This window comes from Apodemus sylvaticus, chromosome 16 (assembly GCF_947179515.1).
Source record: "Apodemus sylvaticus chromosome 16, mApoSyl1.1, whole genome shotgun sequence".
Taxonomy (NCBI): Eukaryota; Metazoa; Chordata; class Mammalia; order Rodentia; family Muridae; genus Apodemus; species Apodemus sylvaticus.
The window spans coordinates 47,795,818-47,815,342 of NC_067487.1; the positions used below are offsets into that span (position 1 = coordinate 47,795,818).

The 19,525-nt window shown below is 40.7% G+C and overlaps 1 protein-coding gene across 6 annotated transcripts in view; it reads right to left on the minus strand.

Annotated features, from left to right (window-relative positions):
• The window catches only part of Slc38a9 (solute carrier family 38 member 9), an 82,179-nt gene extending 63,918 nt beyond the window's left edge, over window positions 1-18,261 (minus strand). For 2 of the 6 annotated variants that reach the window (XM_052159349.1, XM_052159348.1), the window contains exons 1-2: window positions 4,347-4,434; window positions 1,269-1,526 (exon numbers count right to left, since the gene is read on the minus strand). Coding sequence is in view for 2 of the 6 variants with exons in the window: in XM_052159346.1 (XP_052015306.1) it covers window positions 4,347-4,456 (110 nt within the window). In the remaining 4 variants the exon portion in view is untranslated. Of the gene's footprint in view, window positions 1-1,268; window positions 1,527-4,346; window positions 4,493-18,133 lie in introns of those variants that run through there. The other 4 variants (XM_052159346.1, XM_052159351.1, XM_052159347.1 and 1 more) reach the window with 4 other exon arrangements.
• Between the last annotated feature and the right edge of the window lie 1,264 nt (window positions 18,262-19,525).

The window sequence follows — 19,525 nt, forward strand, 5'->3', positions numbered from 1 at the left end:
TTTACATTTTTATTGATCATTCTACCCTAAAACAGGTGACAAAATAGCATCGGAGGGAGGCGTGCTGAAGAGAAAGGGGCTTTACTTTTATATAAAGCACCTAAGTGACTGACATGCCTATAGCATGCATCTTACAACGTCAGAGCTCTCCCTCTACCTGCTTCAGACTCTACTTCATAAAAATGATAGGCCTGCAATCCTTTAGTCTATGCCAGTTAAAAGTCTCATATCTGAACTAATTTAAGACTGCCACCTAGTGGAAGAGAGAAAAATAACACAAGCTAACCGCTGGCTAAGAAACATTCAAACATAGAATGTTGTTTCCCATCATCCTACAGCCAAAGTTTCCCAAGAGTAGGATGGTCCCTGACACCACGATCATGAACGCAAACTAGCTGGTGTGTATGGCACTATAAATTATGGAGATAAACACAGAGTTGGAGGGTGAGCCGACTGGTAAGAAGCACCCAGTTACACTACATACACATACAAGGGTGGCCAGAGCACAGTGACTCAGTGAACTGAAGCTTGCTACTAGTTGTCTACATTTTATTTACATGGAAAGTAGGAGAATCTATCTCTCAGAAGAAACAATGTTTCAAAGTACTCACATACTTGTTCTCATCTGACAGTCTCTGCTTTCTCCAGCAGAGACTATCCCCCAAGCAGAAGCAAGGACTGCTAAAATCTTACACGTGGTGGCTCTCCTTCATAAGTGCTTACCAGTTACGCCACGATTGAAAATAGCGCTTCCTTCCTTTCACAAGTTTCGTTATAGAAAATGTATTTCCATTTAATATACCCTGTTAGATTAAAATTTCACGGAACTGAACTCCTGCTAACTCATTGTAATGGAATGCACTTTAATGACCTATGCCATATTGTCACAGTGGCCAATTATTTATCACAGAACTTAGAAGCTTCAAGAAAACTCTAAGCATTCAGTCAGCATTTGTAAGTGCATACATTCAGTAATACTGGAATATACCAGTGAGAATTACAATTATCAATTTCTCTATTTCTTTTGATAGCCACTATTAACGATAACTTCATCAGGGATAAATATCACACTCCCAGTTTTAGCTACAAGAAAAACTGAAAAATCAAGTATCTGAACAATATCGCCAGAATCAGCTCACTGTAATCTTTATCTCCTTGGCAGGAAATAGCTGTAGCTCTTAGCATGACTAACATTCTGCTGATAGGAACCAGGTGGACACTGACTAGGTGCTGAGCACCTACTAACACTATGCCCCAGGCTCCCTTACCTCAGCTGTGCAGTTCCTCTCAGCCATCCAAGCCTTCCCCCAGACTCCATCTACACATATTGTATTGTCTATAACGTAGTGATTGACTTGACACGAATGGTGGCAGACTATAGATACTGCTCTGCATTTCACTTTTTTCTTGTAACAAAATAACTCGAAGAATTTTCCATTTTTATATATCATAAGGCCACCTCCTTTGTATTAGATGAAAAATATTCCATTGTATGGATATGCATGCCATAATTTAGTTTTTCAGTCCTGGAAGAAAACACATTTTAGTTGCTTTCAGTCTTAGCAACTTATACGACCCCGTGCATGCATTGTTTGACACAGTGTGTGTAGCAGTGAGATTGCTGATACACAGACACTTCAGAGTTGGCTGCTGGGATTTGGGTGTAGGATCACATGAAACTTGTGGGCTAAATTCTTTTTTTTTTTCTGGGTGCACATCTGTGTATGCACATGTGTGTATATGTATATGCGAGCACAAGTATGAAAAGGCCAGAGGTCAACATCAGGTATCTACTTGAACTGCTTCTCTCTCTCTCTCTCTCTCTCTCTCTCTCTCTCTCTCTCTCTCTCTCGACTCTCTCTCTCTCATTTATTTACTGGCATATTTATTTATTGAGATGGCTTGTTTATTTATTTGCTTATTTACTTAATGAGATGGTTTTCTCTATCATTTATTTACTGCACATTTATTTATTTATTGAGATGGTGTATTTATTTATTTACTTATTTGCCTATTTGTTTATTGAGACAGTCTCTCACTTAGCCTAGAGCTCATCAGTTTGGCTGGGCTAGCTAGCCAATGCTCTCCAGAAGCCATCTGTCCATGCCTTCCTAGTGTGGTGATTACAGATACGCACCGTAGCTCCTGGATTTTATATGGGTGCTGGGGCGCAAATTCAGGTGCTCAAGTTTATGTGACAAATACTTCACTGACAGAACCCCATGGATTAAAATGTTATTCTTCCTGCCTGGGGCAGACAATGAGTTCCTGTCATATCTTACTGATAATATACTTTTCTAATATATACATTTAAACATTTCTAAAGGAGGACACCTCACAATCTCTAACACCTAGTATCTGAATTACTGCTGGCCAGGTGGTGGTGTGACAGCTACTTTGGGTGGTGTGCTGACAAATAATTGCCACCCCGGGGGCCATCTCAGGCAAACACTGAAGAACCATTTCAGGAAGGAACAGCAACCATAAGTGAGAAGACCTCTCATGACACCATCTAGTAAGGCCAGGACAGTGCAAGGACGGGAACCTGCAAGCATCCTCAGTGCTACTGGAGAAAATCAAAGAAGGCTGCTTCATCAAAGTCACCCACTCTCTTTATGGCCAAAGGACAATTGTCTCCAAAGGAAGGACACACAACCTGTCTGATGACTAAATCAAAAAAGGACCCCAAACAGTCAGGTTTTCTAAGTGTGAGGTGTTAATACTGTCTTAGCCAATACACTTTGTTTCTATGATCAACTTCTATAGTTCCATAAGAGATAAATGAGAACTAACACATGGTCAAGAGTTCTTTCAGTGAAAACAAAGCAAACATTCCAAGTCCAGTATTTTTGTACATGTATAATACACACGGACACAGCATGCATGCGTGTGTGTTGTGTGTGAGGTTTTTTGAAATGATCTGTGTATGTGTATGGGCACTTTGTCTGCAAGAATGTCTGTGCACCATGTGCATGGCTCATGTTGATGGAGGACAGGAGGTGACAACTCTTCTGGGACTGGAATTACAGATGGTCGTGAGCCATCATGTATGTATGTGCTAGGAATCAAATCCAGGTCCTCTGGAAGAATAGCCAGTTTTCTTAACCACTGAGCTTTGTTCCATACCCTCTTTGTCTGTCTGTCTACCCATCCGTCTGACCGAATGACTTACCTACCTACTGATCATTCAAGACACGGTCTCAGTATATATCCCTAGCTCATCTGGAACTCATTCTAGACCACACTAGCCTCAAACCCAAGGAAATCTGCCTGTTTGCACCTCACAAGTGTTGGGATTAAAGGTATGTGCCACTGTGCCAAGCTTTGTATATTTTAAATGCAATTTACGACCAGTAGCATCTCAGAGCTGATGAAATATTCCAAATCCCATTTTATATCATTCAGGAGCATTTTAGGTTTTCTCACAGATTTTGCACATTCCTGTTAAAACTACTGTAGGTATATTTACATATTTTTCTACCTCATTTTCTCACCAGGAGGTTATTTAATTTTGCTTAATTCTTTTTATATTCTTTCTTTCATGTGAATCCTGGGGACTGAACTGAGTCAGGCTTAGTGTCAGGTGCCCACAAGTGTGTACATGCATTGAGGCGGGAGGAGGCAATTATCCTCTATCTTGTTTCTGAGAGGCAAGGTCTCTTTCTTAATCTGGAACTCATGTGGGGTTTTGTTTTGTTGTTGTTTTTTGTTTGGTTTGGTTTGTTTTTTATAGACTGGTAGCCAGCAAGCTGTGGTGATCCTCCTGTCTCTGCTCACTACAGCACTGTGTTTAAAGGTGAGCATGGGCCCACATCTAGTGCATGCGGTTGCTAGGATACAACCTTTGGTCCTCATGCTCACACAGCAAGCATCTACTTACTGCAGCATCTTCCTACCCAGTAACTATTTATTGAACTCATTTACTAGTACTTGTTTTTTTTTTTCTCTTGAGGTTTCCAGCTATAAACTGAAAGATTATTTAATCACAAATTATTTTAAATTATCTGCTGGCATTGAAATTCAGTGAAGGTAAAAGCCTATTCCTTTTCTATCTTTAGCATCAGATTACTTTGCATGAAGTGGGTAATCAAACAGGTGTCTGAGTCACTTACATAAATGCACCCTACTTGACAAAACCCAATCCTTTTCTTAACAGACATGTTTATCCCAAGACACAAAAATGTGTGAGGAAACAGGATTCATATCACCATAGGCATAGATCAGAGTATAAATCCTGTAAGAAAATGATTATTTCATTATCAAGTCTATTGATCTTTTGGGCTATAATGTATTACACCTTAATTGTTAGAAGCCCTAATTATGAACTAGACACATTAAGACCTTACCTTTTAGATCTCAGATCTGATGACTCAAACTGGATATTCATAGGTCCAGGACTTACTTCATGTTCTACCGCAGAGATAAGATACCTAGAGTCACTATCCACATTTGCCATTTTTTCCCAGATTCCAGGCGCTGGGGAAAGTCAGTCCTATATAAACCAGAAAAAGGTAATTTAGTTTAATCTTAAATTTTTTACTATTTTTTAATATATTTGCATGCAAACAAAATAGAGACGATGGGAATTTGCTGCTGGCGTCCGTTTAAAGATGGCTCACTGTTTCCCAGGCTGCCCCCAGCTCTTAAGCGAGCCTGGGACTAAAGCTGTCAGGACTTACATGAGGGCACATGATTGACATTCATCAGAAATATTACTTGAAATTTCTTATCTTTCAGCCTAAAGAGAAGTTAAGTGAGACAATTCATTTCCAGGACTATACAGATTCAGCTATTTGGACCCAACCCTGGAATAGAATATTTTAAAAATCTTTTGGAAAGCTTCAAAAAAGAGGGAATGAAATCAGGTAAGCTGGCAGCAAAGAAAAGGAACACCGAATGGCTGCAGGGAATGGCTGCTTTTCCCGAAGTTGAGCTGATGTCTTCAACGGAGACCAAGGTCCGCCTTAAGTAAAGACTGTAAGAGTTTGCCCTCAGAGAAGACACAAGAAGTAAACAGGCCTCACTCCCTCAGAAGGAGCTAAGTCTCCTCACACTGTAGCTAGTGGCTATCACATTAGGAGGCACGAAGATAAAGCACTTCAACTACACAAAGTTCAGAAGGTTTCAGGATGCCAACTTCTACAGTAATGCTTCTGGTCAAACATCTCTCCTGAATACACCTGCATAGTCAACTCGCTACTCAGCATCTTTACCTAGACAGAATTATACAACTCAAACTTAGCATGTTCCAACCTTGACTTTCTACATCAAAAACAAAAAAACCTAAACCCAAACCACATGCATACTGTTTTCCTACTTCAGCTGGTGTTCTCTTGGTCCTTCTGCTTGTCTCATCAGAGACTTCTCACACTCGGCATCTAATCCATTTCCCGGCTTTTCCTGCACTGAAATCCAGAAAGCACAGCATCTCCATTCCTTACTGTTACACCTGTCTTCTTGTTTTGAGAACATACTATCTTTTTTATCATTATTACTGATATATATCAAATTTTACTTTAAAATGCTTAGAAAGCATTGTATTCTCATCCTTGGGTACTCATAGTTTAACAAAAACTATTGGGAACAGGACTGTGGGGAGTTTAAAGGGAGAGTGTATAATGTTTTCTTCATCTATGGGCTCAGAATTTTTATTATATTAGAATTCTGGGAATCTCTCGTAGGCATTATGCTATAAACCAAATAGTACTCTACTGATATACTCTAGACTAGCTCACTTGTTGAAATACGCTTTGTTTTGCTTACTTTATTTTTATTGAAAAATCATCACTGGTACAATTAGAATTACCTAAAAGACCATATTTCAATAATAGCAGCATATGGAACCGAAGACAATTTCTCTAGTTCAGAAAAGACTGTAAAGAACTCAGCTATATCTCTTTCTTCAATCAGGTTCCCCAAACAATATCTAATGAAAATGGATAAAGAACTCCAACAGATGAGTGGAACTCTCTGCTATTATCTCAGCCCTACAGTTTATTCTACCACAAAGAGCTGTAGAGATATAGAGCAGAGCAATACAGAAGGAATTTGACATCATGCAATTAGTCAGTATAATTTGGGGGAGGATGTCTTTAACTGACATATCAAGGACAGAGATTAGCAAGACACTAAACATCTATAATGTATGAAACAACTTCCAGGAAATTATCCAGGTGGAAACAGCATCACTTCTGATGTGGAGAGAACACACTAGAGGGATAGTAGAGGGCTGTAACAGGGAAGACAGGAGATCTTATATGATACTGGCAGTGTTCTTCTTCAATCTAACTGTTGTGATAGGGATATTTGCTCTATAACTCTGTATGTGAATGTGTGTGTGCTTAATGCACTTTTGTGTATGTATATTTCACTCTACAATGCAAAGAACTATATAAAATGAAATAGATTGTGAGCTGTAAAAGCAATTGTTCTTATTCCTTACTGTGTAAGTTACTGCTGGAATTGTTATATGCAGAAAGATAAAAGGTGCAAGGGACCAATCACAGACTGTCAGGACCAAGTGATCCAAGTCTGAGCTGACCCTCTTCACCACTGCTGTGCCACATGTCCCTCTCTCTGTCAATATTAACACTTGAAATTTCTTATCTTTCAGCCTAAAGAGAAGTAAGTGAGACAATTCATTTCCCGGACTATACAGATTCAGTTACTTTCACCATCTCCTACTTCACGTTACTGTGACACTGAACAAGTATGTAGCATCTGTCCTGATTTGTTTAACAGAGCCTTAGGTTAACTTTTCTAACTCACTCTTTCCCTGCCCCCTCCCTCTCCTTCCTCTCCACCTCCCTCTTTCTCCCTAGAGATGAGTACAGGACACACAGTTGTTAGGTGAATACTCCTTTTTTTCTTTCTCTCTCTCTTTCTTTCCCTCTCTCCTACCCTGTTCTCCATCCACCTCTGTCTGTCTGCCTGCCTGCCTGCCCGCCCGCCCGCCCGCCCACCCACCCGCCTACCTGCCTGCCCACCTGCCTGTCAGTTGAGGTTCAGGATGTAAGCTGTAAGCTCTCAGCTCCATGTCTGCCTGCCACCATGCATCCTGCCACAATGACATTGTACTAACACTGCAATCAACTCCTGAACAATTAAGTACTTTCTATGATAAGAGATGCCTGGTTGCGGTGTCTCTTAACAACAACAGAACAGTAACTAAGACATTGCCTAAGTTAACAACTTTGGACTTGTCTAGTAGAAAGACTGTATTGTTATATATCACATGTTGATATGTTCCTTTCACAGCATTTTCTTTTCTTTTTTCTTTTTTTATTAAGTATCTTCTTCATTTACATTGCCAATGGTAAAACCTTTCCCAATTTTCCCCTCCCAAAAGCCCCCCTCCCCAAAGATTTCCTACCCCTCCTCCTACCCCCTGCCTCTATGTATATGCTCCTCTACCCGACACATTCCCCCCTCCCCCCTAGCACCTCACCCCATCTGTTTCCCTTTGTTGGGGCCTCTATTGAGCCTTTATGTTAGATGAATACTCTACTCCAAACTTATCCTGATTCTCTTACAATAATATTTATGGAAGGACTGAAAGGAAGTAAGGTTTTGTATCAGAAATCTGCCCTTCACCTACATGATTTAGCACTATCCACTTAACCTCCACACCACTACCTTCCTGCCTGCAAAATCAAAACAATCACACCCACCTCACCCGTTTACCTAAGGGCTAAAAATAGTGCTGCACGCATTAGAACTCTGTGCTGAGAAATGTTCAGTTGTATTATTTTTCATCACAATAAACAGATAAAAGTACTTTTTAATGCCACCTTTTGAATTGCTCCCTCTTAAATAAAAGACTTCCTTACTAATAAACACGTAGACAACTGCCATCAACATGCCACTGACTTTGTGACACAGATGCTAGCTAGTAAGCTGCTCTATTCCCCAAATCTGTGCGTTTTCTGTTCTGTTTCTTTCCCTTTCACTTCCCTCTTTGCTTCTGCTTTTCTGCCCAGTGCATAAGCCTGTCTGGGCCTTTGTGGTACTACTAAAGACGAGCAAATGCTCAAGAAATCCATTAGGCAGTGTCCTGGGAGAGTAACATTTCAAAGAGACTGGAAGGGAAAGAGAAATGACCTCAATGGCAGAGTACTTGCACATTATGTGAGAGGTCCCAGCACCACAGAGAGGGGAAAGAGGATGATAACTGTACCTGCTAGTTTTGTGTGTCAACTTGACACAGGCTGGAGTTATCACAGAGAAAGAAGCTTCAGTTGGGGAAGTACCTCCATGAGATCCAGCTGGGGGGCATTTTCTCAATTAGTGATCAAGGGGGGAGGGCCCCTTGTGGGTGGTACCACCTTTGGGCTGGTGTTCTTGGGTTCTATAAGAGAGCAGGCTGAGCAAGCCAGGAGAAGCAAGCCAGTAAGAAACATCCCTCCATGGCCTCTGCATCAGCTTCTGCTTCCTGCCCTGCTTGAGTTCCAGTCCTGACTTCCTTTAGTGATGAACTGCAATGTGGAAGTGTAAGCTCAATAAACCCTCTGCTCCCCAACTTGCTTCTTGGTCATGATGTTTGTACAGGAATAGAAACCCCGACTAAGACAAATTGGTACCAGCGTAGTGGGGTATTCCTGTGACAACCTGACCATGTTTTGGGGAGGACTGTGGAAGGACTTTGGAACTTTGAGCTAGAAAAGCCATTAGAATATTAAGAGCTCGGTGGAAAGTTCTGTAGGAGCTTGGAAGACAATGTTAAGAACAGTGCAAAAGATGGAGGCCTGGATTGTGAAATTTCAGAGGGAAGATTAAAGACTCTTACAGTGGCCATGTTTTGATTGTGAAGATTCTGTGGTTTTGGTTAGCTGGGGCTGAAGAATCAGCTGTGAGTAACAAGATACCAGAACCACTAAAGCAAACCTTTGTGTTACTAGGACTATTGATGCTGGTTAGCTGGAGCTAAGAAATTAGTGGTGATTAAGAAGAGACCAGCATCACTGAGATGAAATCTTCTTGGCAGTGTTTTCTGAGAGCACAGAGAGTGTGTTCCAGAGATAGCCACAGTTGTATTTTGTGCTGTGGCTGGACTTGGTACTGTGTAAGAGTCACCCAGATGGTACTGGTTTTGAAGGCATAAAGGGGTCATGAAGAGCAGCTGAGGCTCTTGGCACAGTGAGAGGCCACGGAAGGCCATTGGTGAAGGTGCAGCCTCAGTTGCAATTGATGGCCCAGGACTTGAAGGGGTCATGCTTAGGAGCAGAGGCTTGTCACCCTGAAGAGAGCCTATGAGAGGCTATTGGTGAAGCCTAATTACAGTGGAAGATAGCAGAGTTTTGGAGATGCCAGTACCATGCGATGACCACCAAGAACAGCAGCAGCGTGGAGTACAGGCAGCTGGAGCCTAGAAGACAAGCTGTGTGCTACAAAGGGCAGAGCTGAAGAAGTGACCCAAACCCTTGGAGGAGCCCAGAAGATCGTGAGTTGGATCCCAGACATTGAACCATTGGAGTATGAGTTTTGCTTTTGGTTGTGACTGTGCCCTGATATGTTTCCCTCTTGAAGGAAGAAAGTATTTTAGTGGAGCCCACCAGTTGAGAGACTTTGAATTTTTAAAGGATTTTGAATTTTAAAGATGTTGGACATTTTAAGGTGATTGAACTTTTAATATGTAAAGACTGTGGGACTTTTAAAGTAATTTAGATCTTGGGGATGAATAAGAAAGTAAGGGTTGAGGCTTAATAGTGATGTGTTTGTGTGTCAAGTTGACAAGGGGTCAATTGTACTGGATAGTTTTGTGTGTCAACTTGACACAGGCTGGAGTTATCACAGAGAAACGAGCTTCAGTTGGGGAAGTGCCTCCATGAGATCCAGCTGGGGGGCATTTTCTCAATTAGTGATCAAGTGGGGAGGGTCCCTTGTGGGTGGTACCACCTTTGGGCTGGTGGTGTTCTTGGGTTCTATAAGAAAGCAGGCTGAGCAAGCCAGGGGAAGCAAGCCAGTAAGAAACATCCCTCCATGGCCTCTGCATCAGCTCCTGCTTCCTGACCTGCTTGAGTTCCAGTCCTGACTTCCTTTAGTGATGAACTGCAATGTGGAAGTATAAGCTCAAACCCTTTGCTCCCCAACTTGCTTCTTGGTCATGATGTTTGTGCAGGAATAGAAACCCTGACTAAGACAATAACCAAAACTAGTGTCACCCCAAAGTATTTCACTTCCACATGCTACATGGATTAGAATGGAAGAAATTACTAAGACAGCCAAACCATTAAGTGACAGTAAATGTTAAACACAGTCATTCATTCAACAAGGGCTTACTGAGTCTCTACAATGTAAAGAGGTATTGGGGAAAATAGAAAATTAAGCCACATTTCCTACCATCAATAAGTTTAAAAATATAATTTGTAAAGCAGAGAAGAGTATTATCCCCTAAATCGCTTAAGAGCCAGCCCAGCTGCATGCAAACACAGCACTAATTTCCATTTCATTACTTCAGTTTTAGTTCATCTGTATACCAATCACTGGTTCTGCTTTTCTAAATCAGTTTAGCAAGACATCAGTGAAAGATTTTAGTCCAAGTTACATATTGTAAGAAGTGCTTCAATATCCAAGGATGTGCAAAAAACAAACCAAACAGGATTTATCCCAGGTTAAAAAGTGTTATCGATTGACTCTGAAACAGATTTATAGAGCAAGCACATTGCACACTTTCAAATGTGTAGCAAGAGTATTCTTTTGTGGTATTTCTCAATCTTCCTAATGCTGTGACCCTTCCTCGTGCCGTGCTGGCCCCCAGCTATAACATTATTTCATTGCTAGTTCTTCACTGTAATTTTGCTACTGTTATGAATCCTGATGTAAATATCTGATATGCAGGATACCAGGTTGAGACTCACAGGTTGAGGACCATTGCTTTAGTGTAAAGTACACATTGTTTGAAGGTAGTTGCTACTGGAATCCCATTTAAGATCGGAGCAACTGTGATAAACATTAATTTTACTAAAATAGTTAAAAAAGAAAAAATAAAAATTTGAAGTATTTATTTATTTATTCATAGGCAAGGGTTCACAAGGTAGACCTGTTGGTCTCATATTTGCTAAGCTGTACCCAGCATGATCAAACTGGTCTCAACACCTTCATCTACCTATTAAAACAGATAGTTCACTTGTTTGCCTTAAGTTTTAACTAAAAGCTTAAGATTCTAAGGCAAGACATGTAAGTTAAGAAGATGTGAGAAGAAAGGGGGCCCTAGTCTCTGGGTTTACTTAAACTCTCTTACCTGCTACAAGTCAAAGGTGCCAGCAAAATTAACAAAACTGTATTAGGGACAACCTACATAGAGGTAATATCATTTTTATAGAGATATTTCAAACGAGACCATTAGTGGACCATGCTTAAGGCCAAAATCACCTGAATGTGACTTTGTTCCTTTTCAAGATCTAAGCCTGTATTTTCCTGGGAATTTAACAAACAAGAATATAAACTTTCTTGAAACCATGCTGTAATTTTCCTTGTATATAATTACATGCACACACATATACACATGCATGCACATATAAAGTACACACATGTTGCTATGTTAAGAGACTTAAGCTCCACATTCCCAGAAAGCTCACACGTCACATACCAGGAATACCGTCTTTTCCCTGAGCACATGTTCTATTAACACCCATGCGTAAATATAGGTTTAACATCAATCACCAATAAATTAAATCTGCTTCACATTGGCTCTTCCTGAAATTCTTTTCTGCAGCCCACGCAAGGATTCCACCACATCTCAGTGGCAGTGTCTGAAGAGAATGCCTCGGGAGCTGTGCAGGTCAGCGTGGAACGCAGCTCCCAGTCACTTTAGTTTCTACACTAAAAGAGTTCTTCAGACTCTCTTGAAACATGAATGGCTCCAAAAGCAACTTAATGTTTTTTTTTTTTTTTAAATGAGTAAAACTATAAGATACTCTGCTATGTGATGAAGTTATGTTGATAAGGGAACAAGAGTTCTGTGACCCTAGATTAGACTGTAGAATGGTCTATCAATGGCAAAAAAGCTAAACACTCACACAACATCTCTTTGCCACAGTCTTAATGATATAATTTGGTGGGTGTTAAACCAACAAGATAATATAAATAGAAAGCCATGCTAATCAGGGAACATGAGTCCTTTTAACTCCCAGAGCTTACTTTAAGGATTGAAGGTTACTAAGAGGAGAAATTTAGGAAGATTCTTGGATTTCAGGTGGCCTTACTAAAATGAGACTAGGATTATGGAAAGATAAGGAACAGGAGAAGCTGAAGAGGGAAAAGAAATGGTCTTATACCACTTAGAACCACAGAGAAGAATGAAATCAAATCATGCTGGGACCCAGGGCTGGTTTCTCTATGTCACAACTGACACTAACCTACTTACAAAGTGAACCCTCACAATTCCATTGTTTCAATTAATGTAGAAGTACAAACTTGACTAATTCTAAAAATGGCTCTTTGAGGCAATGGGTAAAAATATTCCATAAACAATACATGTGAAACGTGTGAAATTAATCTGGGTCATACAATAGCATCAAAAGCTTATAAATGCGGTAAACATCTTGTAGGCTAGTCACTTTTGAGATTCTGCAATACCTTATATAATATTTTAAATCTTTCAGCTGAAAAAGGCATTTTAGAAATGGAAAGAACGATTTGCAAGGAAAACAGTACTCCCTCATCAAAAAGAATGGCATGAGGTGAGGGGTGGGGGAAAAGAGTAGCTTTGGCAAAATCCATTTGGAAAATCCAAAACCCTAAAGGGCTTCCTTTGAAATGGATACATTCGTTTGTATAAAACTGTGCCAACCACTGTTATTCTGTGCAATGGAGTTTTCACAGAGTATTTAGTATAAAGAGTACATTCTAAAGTAGAAAAAAATAAAAAGGTCGATCTTCATAGGATCATTAAACAGCCACAAAGAAAATAGTGCTAAAGGGAAAGAATTTATTCTAGCGAACCACTGCATGCCATTTTGGAGGAACCCCAGAGAAAATGATGCATCTGTCAGTAGAAAGGGCGTTGGAGATGGGGTTCCTGCTGTCTTACTGAAGGCTGCCTGCTGTCTAATGTTTTGCTTCATGCTGTTTAAACTGTTAAATTTTGGTAAATAACTATTACTGTTACATTAGAAGGGAGGGAGGGAATAGAAGGAAGGAATGAGGGAAACAAGTAGAATCTCAGAGAAGAATCTTGTCCTAGATCACATAGCTGACAGAGCCCCAGCCAGGACTGAATCCCATCGATGCAATGCCCAATGCCAGCCACTTCCTCCTCAATGGTACTCACCAGAAGGAAGAGCTTGAGCTCACACAAAGACCCAAGAAGATCTGAAAAGTCAGTTCTTCATCATCTAGATGGTGAATCAAAGACCATTAACAGCCAACATAGCAAATGGGACTTAACCTCTAAAACAGATGGGACCCACCGGGAGGGATGGAATTATGTCTTTGCATCCATTGTTAGAAATTAAGCACAATATCTGTTTTATTTGAGGCAAACTAGTTTAGCGACTCTGTTTCCTGATGCAAGTTTTGGTTTTGTTTTATTTTGTTTTGTCTGAAGGATTTTTCCCAAGTCAGCATCAGTCCTTTCAGGGACAGTTCAACCGGAGAAAGGGCCAGGTCCACAGGAGAGGAACAACCAATCTGCTTAAACAGTGGAAGAGGTGGGTGACTTCACTTCCCTGTGTGTAACCTACAACTGCAGGGTTGGTTCTTAAATATACTAAGAATATTCATAGGTTCAGAACGAGTAGGTTCTTTTAAGTTCTGAAGATACTTTAACTAGGGATTGAATACTACTAAAGTGGGAATGAGGGAACATTTAGGAAGATTCTTTAAGGTCAATCAGCCTTACCAAAAAGTGACTGATATTAGGGAAGATATGAGGAGCATTCAGGAACTTAAAGGCTCTGGGTTGGCTACAAATGCATCTATTTATTTTGAGAAATGTTGAGATGTGGCATAGTAAAACTAGTGATTTATTCCAAGGAGGCCAAAAGTTGATTTAAATAAAAGCTCATAAACGAGGAGTCCAAAGTTCCTATTGCCTCCTTTATCAAATAGTTAATAATTTTTAAGCAAATGAGCACAGAACTTGGTGGTTTCCAGTTGCCTCAGTCAATTAGCTCAGACTTCAGACTCCCCTGAAACATGAATGGCTCCAAAAGCAACTTAATGTTTTTTTTTTTTTTTAAATGAGTAAAACTAAAAGATACTATAGTATCTTATAAGATACTATAACATAAGATCTTATAACATAAGATACTATGTGATGAAGTATGTTGAGAAGAGAACAAGAGTTCTGTGACCCTAGGTTAGAGTGTAGAATGGTCTATCAATGGCAAAAATGCTAAGCACTCACACAACATCTCTTTGCCACGGTCTTAATAATTTGGTGGATGTTAAACAGTCAAGATAACATAAATAGAAATATCCAGTTCTAGTATCTTAATCTTCTATCTTTAAAACAAAGCCCTAAATTGAAGACTCTTAACCCATTGCTAGCTAAGTCATTAAGACTTTCTGACTGTTCCAAACTAGTTTTAGAGTACAGGGATACTGCACTATGCTTACCTCTAAGGCTTATTTGTTGAAGGTAATTATCAAGGCTGGAGAGATGACTCAGTGTTAGAGTCCTAAGCAGCCTTTAGGAGATGCTTAAATCACCAATGTGATTAGTAGGAATAGAGGGGCTGAGGTAGCAGCCCCACTTTGCCCTCTGTCTCTTTTACTTTGTGAGAATTTAGCAAGAAGGCGCCATCTGGCAGGTCCTTACCAAGCATCCAAATGAACTGCACCCTGACCTGGACTCTCTAGTCTTCAGAACTGTCAGATATAAACTTGTTGTTTATAAATTACATCATCTCAAGTATTTTATGAGAATACCATGAAAAGATAAAGGCCCGACCCAAAAGGAAGTTGAAGGCTTATATAATTTGTATGATATTGGGGTAAAAACATGTGAGTTAAAATGAATGTCAGGATTGAAATGGTGATGTTGCAAACACTGGGGATAAGAAATGAAAGGGCTTCCAGCAGGGTGTGAGATAACCAAGCCAAGTAGATAAGGACAGAGCTCTGGGGAAAACAACAGCTTTGGTCTTAGGAGGCTCCATCTGGCTCCCACAAAGTCCCTACCACCACCGGAGAACATACCCAATGTTGCCCTTCTGACTCTTCTTGCCTCAAATTGCAACATGGTAAGAATAGCTTCTAATAGCCCCACCGATTACATTCTGGCTCCTACAACTCTCTAAAGAGGATGGGGCTCTAAGTTAATCCATGACCTGCAATCATGACTTGGTATGTTAAAAGTCACAGAGGTACAGAAAGGAAAGTAAGACTGATTAATGTGTGGCTATAATTCAAGTTGACTCCAACCCCAGGCAGCAAGGAGCTGTGCTTGCCTGTGCTTGGTGGTAGCATTATGGAGAGAGACAGGGCTTGCTTGAAGTGTTCTCTGGTTATGACCTGAAGGTCCTAGGTCGCCTAACACCCTCCTTATAATTATCCATATGTGAATCTATAGGACCTGTGCTAAGACACTAGCATCAACTTGCAGAATACACTAGGTTGTGGTAACATAAATATTTCTATGGATATAAACATCTGAGTTTATGTTCTTTCTCAGAGGCTGATATTAGTTATTATCTGATACATTTATATATATTATAAAATTTAAGATACTTAATATTGTTTATTAGGCAAAGTGACTTTTTTCTGTAAAGGGGCAGAAAGAAATTATTTAAGCCATTGAGCATCTGGAATTATTCAGTTCTGCCTTTTAGTACGACAGATAGTATGAAAATGAGTATGCATGGCTGTATTCTAATAATACTTTATAAAAGGAAAATGGATGTTAACAGGTGATATTTGGTAAGAGTTTGTCCACCTCTGTAGTATAAAAGTAAGGGAATCATGTCATTTAAAAGAAGGCAGCCTGGTAGATTCAGTTATTGCATGTGCATCTCTTTTCTCTATAAATCTGCTAGAGTTTATTAACACACATATATTCCTTCTTTATGAAGAATGTACTGGTATGCTAATAGCTAAGAGCCATTACTCTACAATTCTGATGCTATAGGGTGGGGGAGGGGAGGCACATTTTTCTCTTCTGATTAACTAAGGCTACAAAGAATGTTAAAATCATGGGGCTGGAGAGATGGCTCAGTGGTAAAGAGCACTGACTGCCCTTCTGGAGGTCCTGAGTTCAAATCCCAGCAACCATATGGTGGCTTACAACCATCTGTAATGAGATTTAATGCCCTCTTCTGGAGTGTCTGAAAACAGCTACAGTGTACTCACATATAATAAATACCTTTTTAAAAAAAAAGGTTAAAATCTGACAGTTATAGACACAATGTAGTCTAGAAAGCACCAAAGCAATACTGTGATACCAAAGAACTTCTCCTTTTCCTAGACCAGCAACACTAGTTTTTCAGAAGTTGAGTTTTAGAAAAAAAAAAAAAAAACAACCAAAAACAACCAAACAAACAACCCCAAAACTATTAGCAAAGAACCAGAGTTTAAGTGTATTATAAAAACGCAGGCCTGCTAAGAAATTTAAACCTCTTATGATTGTTTTCCTTTCTATGACTATATAGATCTTTTATAAAAACACTATTCTGTTTTCATTTGTAATTCACATAAGCAGTACTGCCTTCCTGAGCTTGCTCCTGTTAAATATTTACAGTATTATGAAACTATAATAGAATAGCTTTATGTGTAAAACAGGTTCACATTAAAGAGTTTGGGAAGAAATCTAAAGCTGATTTTTTCTCAAAGCTCTAGTGAGCAAGACCTGGTATGCAAGGTAAATTTTACTTCCTTAGAGGTATAAAGATTATGCAACATCTCTGTTAAGTAGCTAGTTTTTCTTGTATGTGTGGTGTATGTGTATGCATATGTTTGTGGGTCTGCACACATTCATGTGGAAGCCAGAAACTGAAGTCAGGTATCTTCCCTCTACCTTGCTTTTTGAGACAGGCTTTCTCACTGGGCTGGAGCTCACCAATTCCAGAGGACTAGGTGGCCAGCAAGGCCCCAGGGCCTGCTATTCCTATCTCACTAGTGTTGGGCATCACTATGTGAACCATAACACCTGGTTTTGCTTTTTACAAAAATGCAAACACACACACACACACACACACACACACACACACACACACACACACGTGCACTGGATCCTCATGCTTGCAAGGTCAGCACTTCAGAGGCCAGCCATTTCTCTACCTCTGGGTTTCAGATTTGAAGTCTCACTATTTACTTATCTAAACTGGAGACTATCTGTTCACCTGCCTCGCCCTTCTAAATCCTGGGATTACAGATTTGCCCACGCCTATCTGGCAGTAGTTGTTTATAAGACATACAAGTTTCTCTTTAATTTACAAGTGTCATTTGACCTGCTGAAAAGTTTTGTTGAAAACAAATGACAAAACCTAAAATAGCGAACAAACAAAAGCTTTTGTCTGTCAAAGGATCCTTACAATTCGCTTTTGGACAAGTTGGCTAATAACTGACAGATGATAAGCGGATGCCTTCCATTCAGTAGGTCTTTTCCTGATTTGTAAACGAGGAGAAAGCATTTGACTAGTCGCCTCGAAGCTCCAGGATTGCAAGGCAGACAACACACCATTGCCACCCACAATTAGAGCAGTCACTCATGGGCTGGGGAAGTGCCTTGGTGAAAGAGCGACTTCATTGCCAAGCCCTGAGTTGGATCTCCAGCACCTGTACAAGCACAATGAGTCATACCCTTACCACCAGTGTGGTAGGATCATCAGAGGCTTCGGCTCGATTCCCCTCTCTAGATCTTTCTCATTCAAGGACCCTCTCCCTACAATTATCCCAACAGTCCTCTCGTCCCCGGCTTCGGGTGTTCATCTGCTGTAACCCTTCATGTCTTTTCCCAGAGGCTCCAGCAGACCCTGACTTTCTCAGCTCCCGCGGACTCCCCGCACTTGACCCACTCGAGGGACTTGCACCACTCTGGAGCAGAGTCCCTAGCCCGGGACTTGGCTCTCCAGGCATCCCAAAGACCCCTCCGTGCTCACAGCCCGTTGGCTGCAAGCTCAGCCCTTCCCTCCTCCCCTGGGTTCCCTCTTGGACTGTCCCAGAGTGAGTTTGCCAGGAGCGAGAACGTGTCTACCTTAGCAGGCCAATCCCTCAATCTCGGAAAACCAGAGCAGGAGGCGAAGACCCTTTCACAGACTTCTCAGTAGGCAGCCTCTTAGAGAATAGTCCCCTAAACAGGAAGAGGCAACGGCTTAGGCCGCGGGGCATGGCGGGGGATGGAGTCCTCGGAGAACAAAGTCAGCAGCCTCTGTAAAAGAGCCGCCATCTGGAACTACAACTCCCAGAGGGCTCTGCAGCGGCCAGCCATCCTCCCTAAGAGCCCCGCCCTCCAGATCCGGAGGCGGAGTCGCCGAGCAGGTGCACGAACTTCTAGCTGGCTGAGTCGTCTTCTTCGCCTGGACAAGTTGGAAAGAGAGAAAAAGTAGAGATACCTTGAGGAGTTTTACGGCATCTCAGGCCACGTGAGGACAAGTTGATGTGCCTGACGTCCCTGGCGACTTTTTTCTCAGGTTTTCCTGGCTCCTGTTATGTTCTTCGGTCACACCCTTGGACGCTGTAGATCCCGAGGGAAGCTGGAGTGCGGTGGGATCGGGGAGCTGTTAGCTTGCATTGATTTTTCCCTGTGGTCTTCTTGTTTGGTTTGGTTTGTGTTTGTTTTGATTTTGGTTTGTTATTCTAGAAGGTGTCTTTGTGTATCCTGTCTGTCCTGGAACTCATTCTGTAGACCGGTCTAGTGTCAAACTTCAAACTCAAAAGATCTGCCCGCTTCTGCCTCTGCCTCCTGCGTGTTGTTGGGATTAAAGGCGGATGCGACCAAATAAACATACAATGTACCTAAAGTACCAATGTATTTTGGTAATTAAGTCATCTCATGGTAAGATCCCTAAGACTGATACAGCATGTCCTAAACCAGGACTCTATAAAGAAAGTTAACATTCAAAAGCAATGTGCTGTAATGTGATCAAGACCCCAAGACCTAAACTTATCAAATAGTAATGAATTCCAAGAATTTTACATTTATCATTTTTAAAAAGTCCTTTAAAACTACATGCTTTACCTATTTTACCAATAATGAAACAGTCTGAGAAAAGTTGTGACATGGCAAGGCTAGAGAGACTTTCAAGTGGCAAAATATCTGGAATTCAAACCAAGGTATTCCAAACGAGGCTCTCAAAATCCTAAATATCTTCTCTGATACTGAGGGCTTAAAATTGCAAGTAGTAGTGAATGTTGCATTTAAGGAAGATACAAGTTATTTTATTAATAGTGTTCTTGTTCCAAAAGGCTTACAACTGAGTCTGGCTATACATCTGCATCTGCATTTGAAAACGAATGATACAAGATTTTGTGAGTCTCCCTGATAGGAAAATTATTTTTCAGAATTCCAGTCTGAGAAAACAGTTTTAATCAAGATTGGAAGGTGAAAAAGTAAATACGTACCTTACAGTTGCTGAAGAGAAACTTA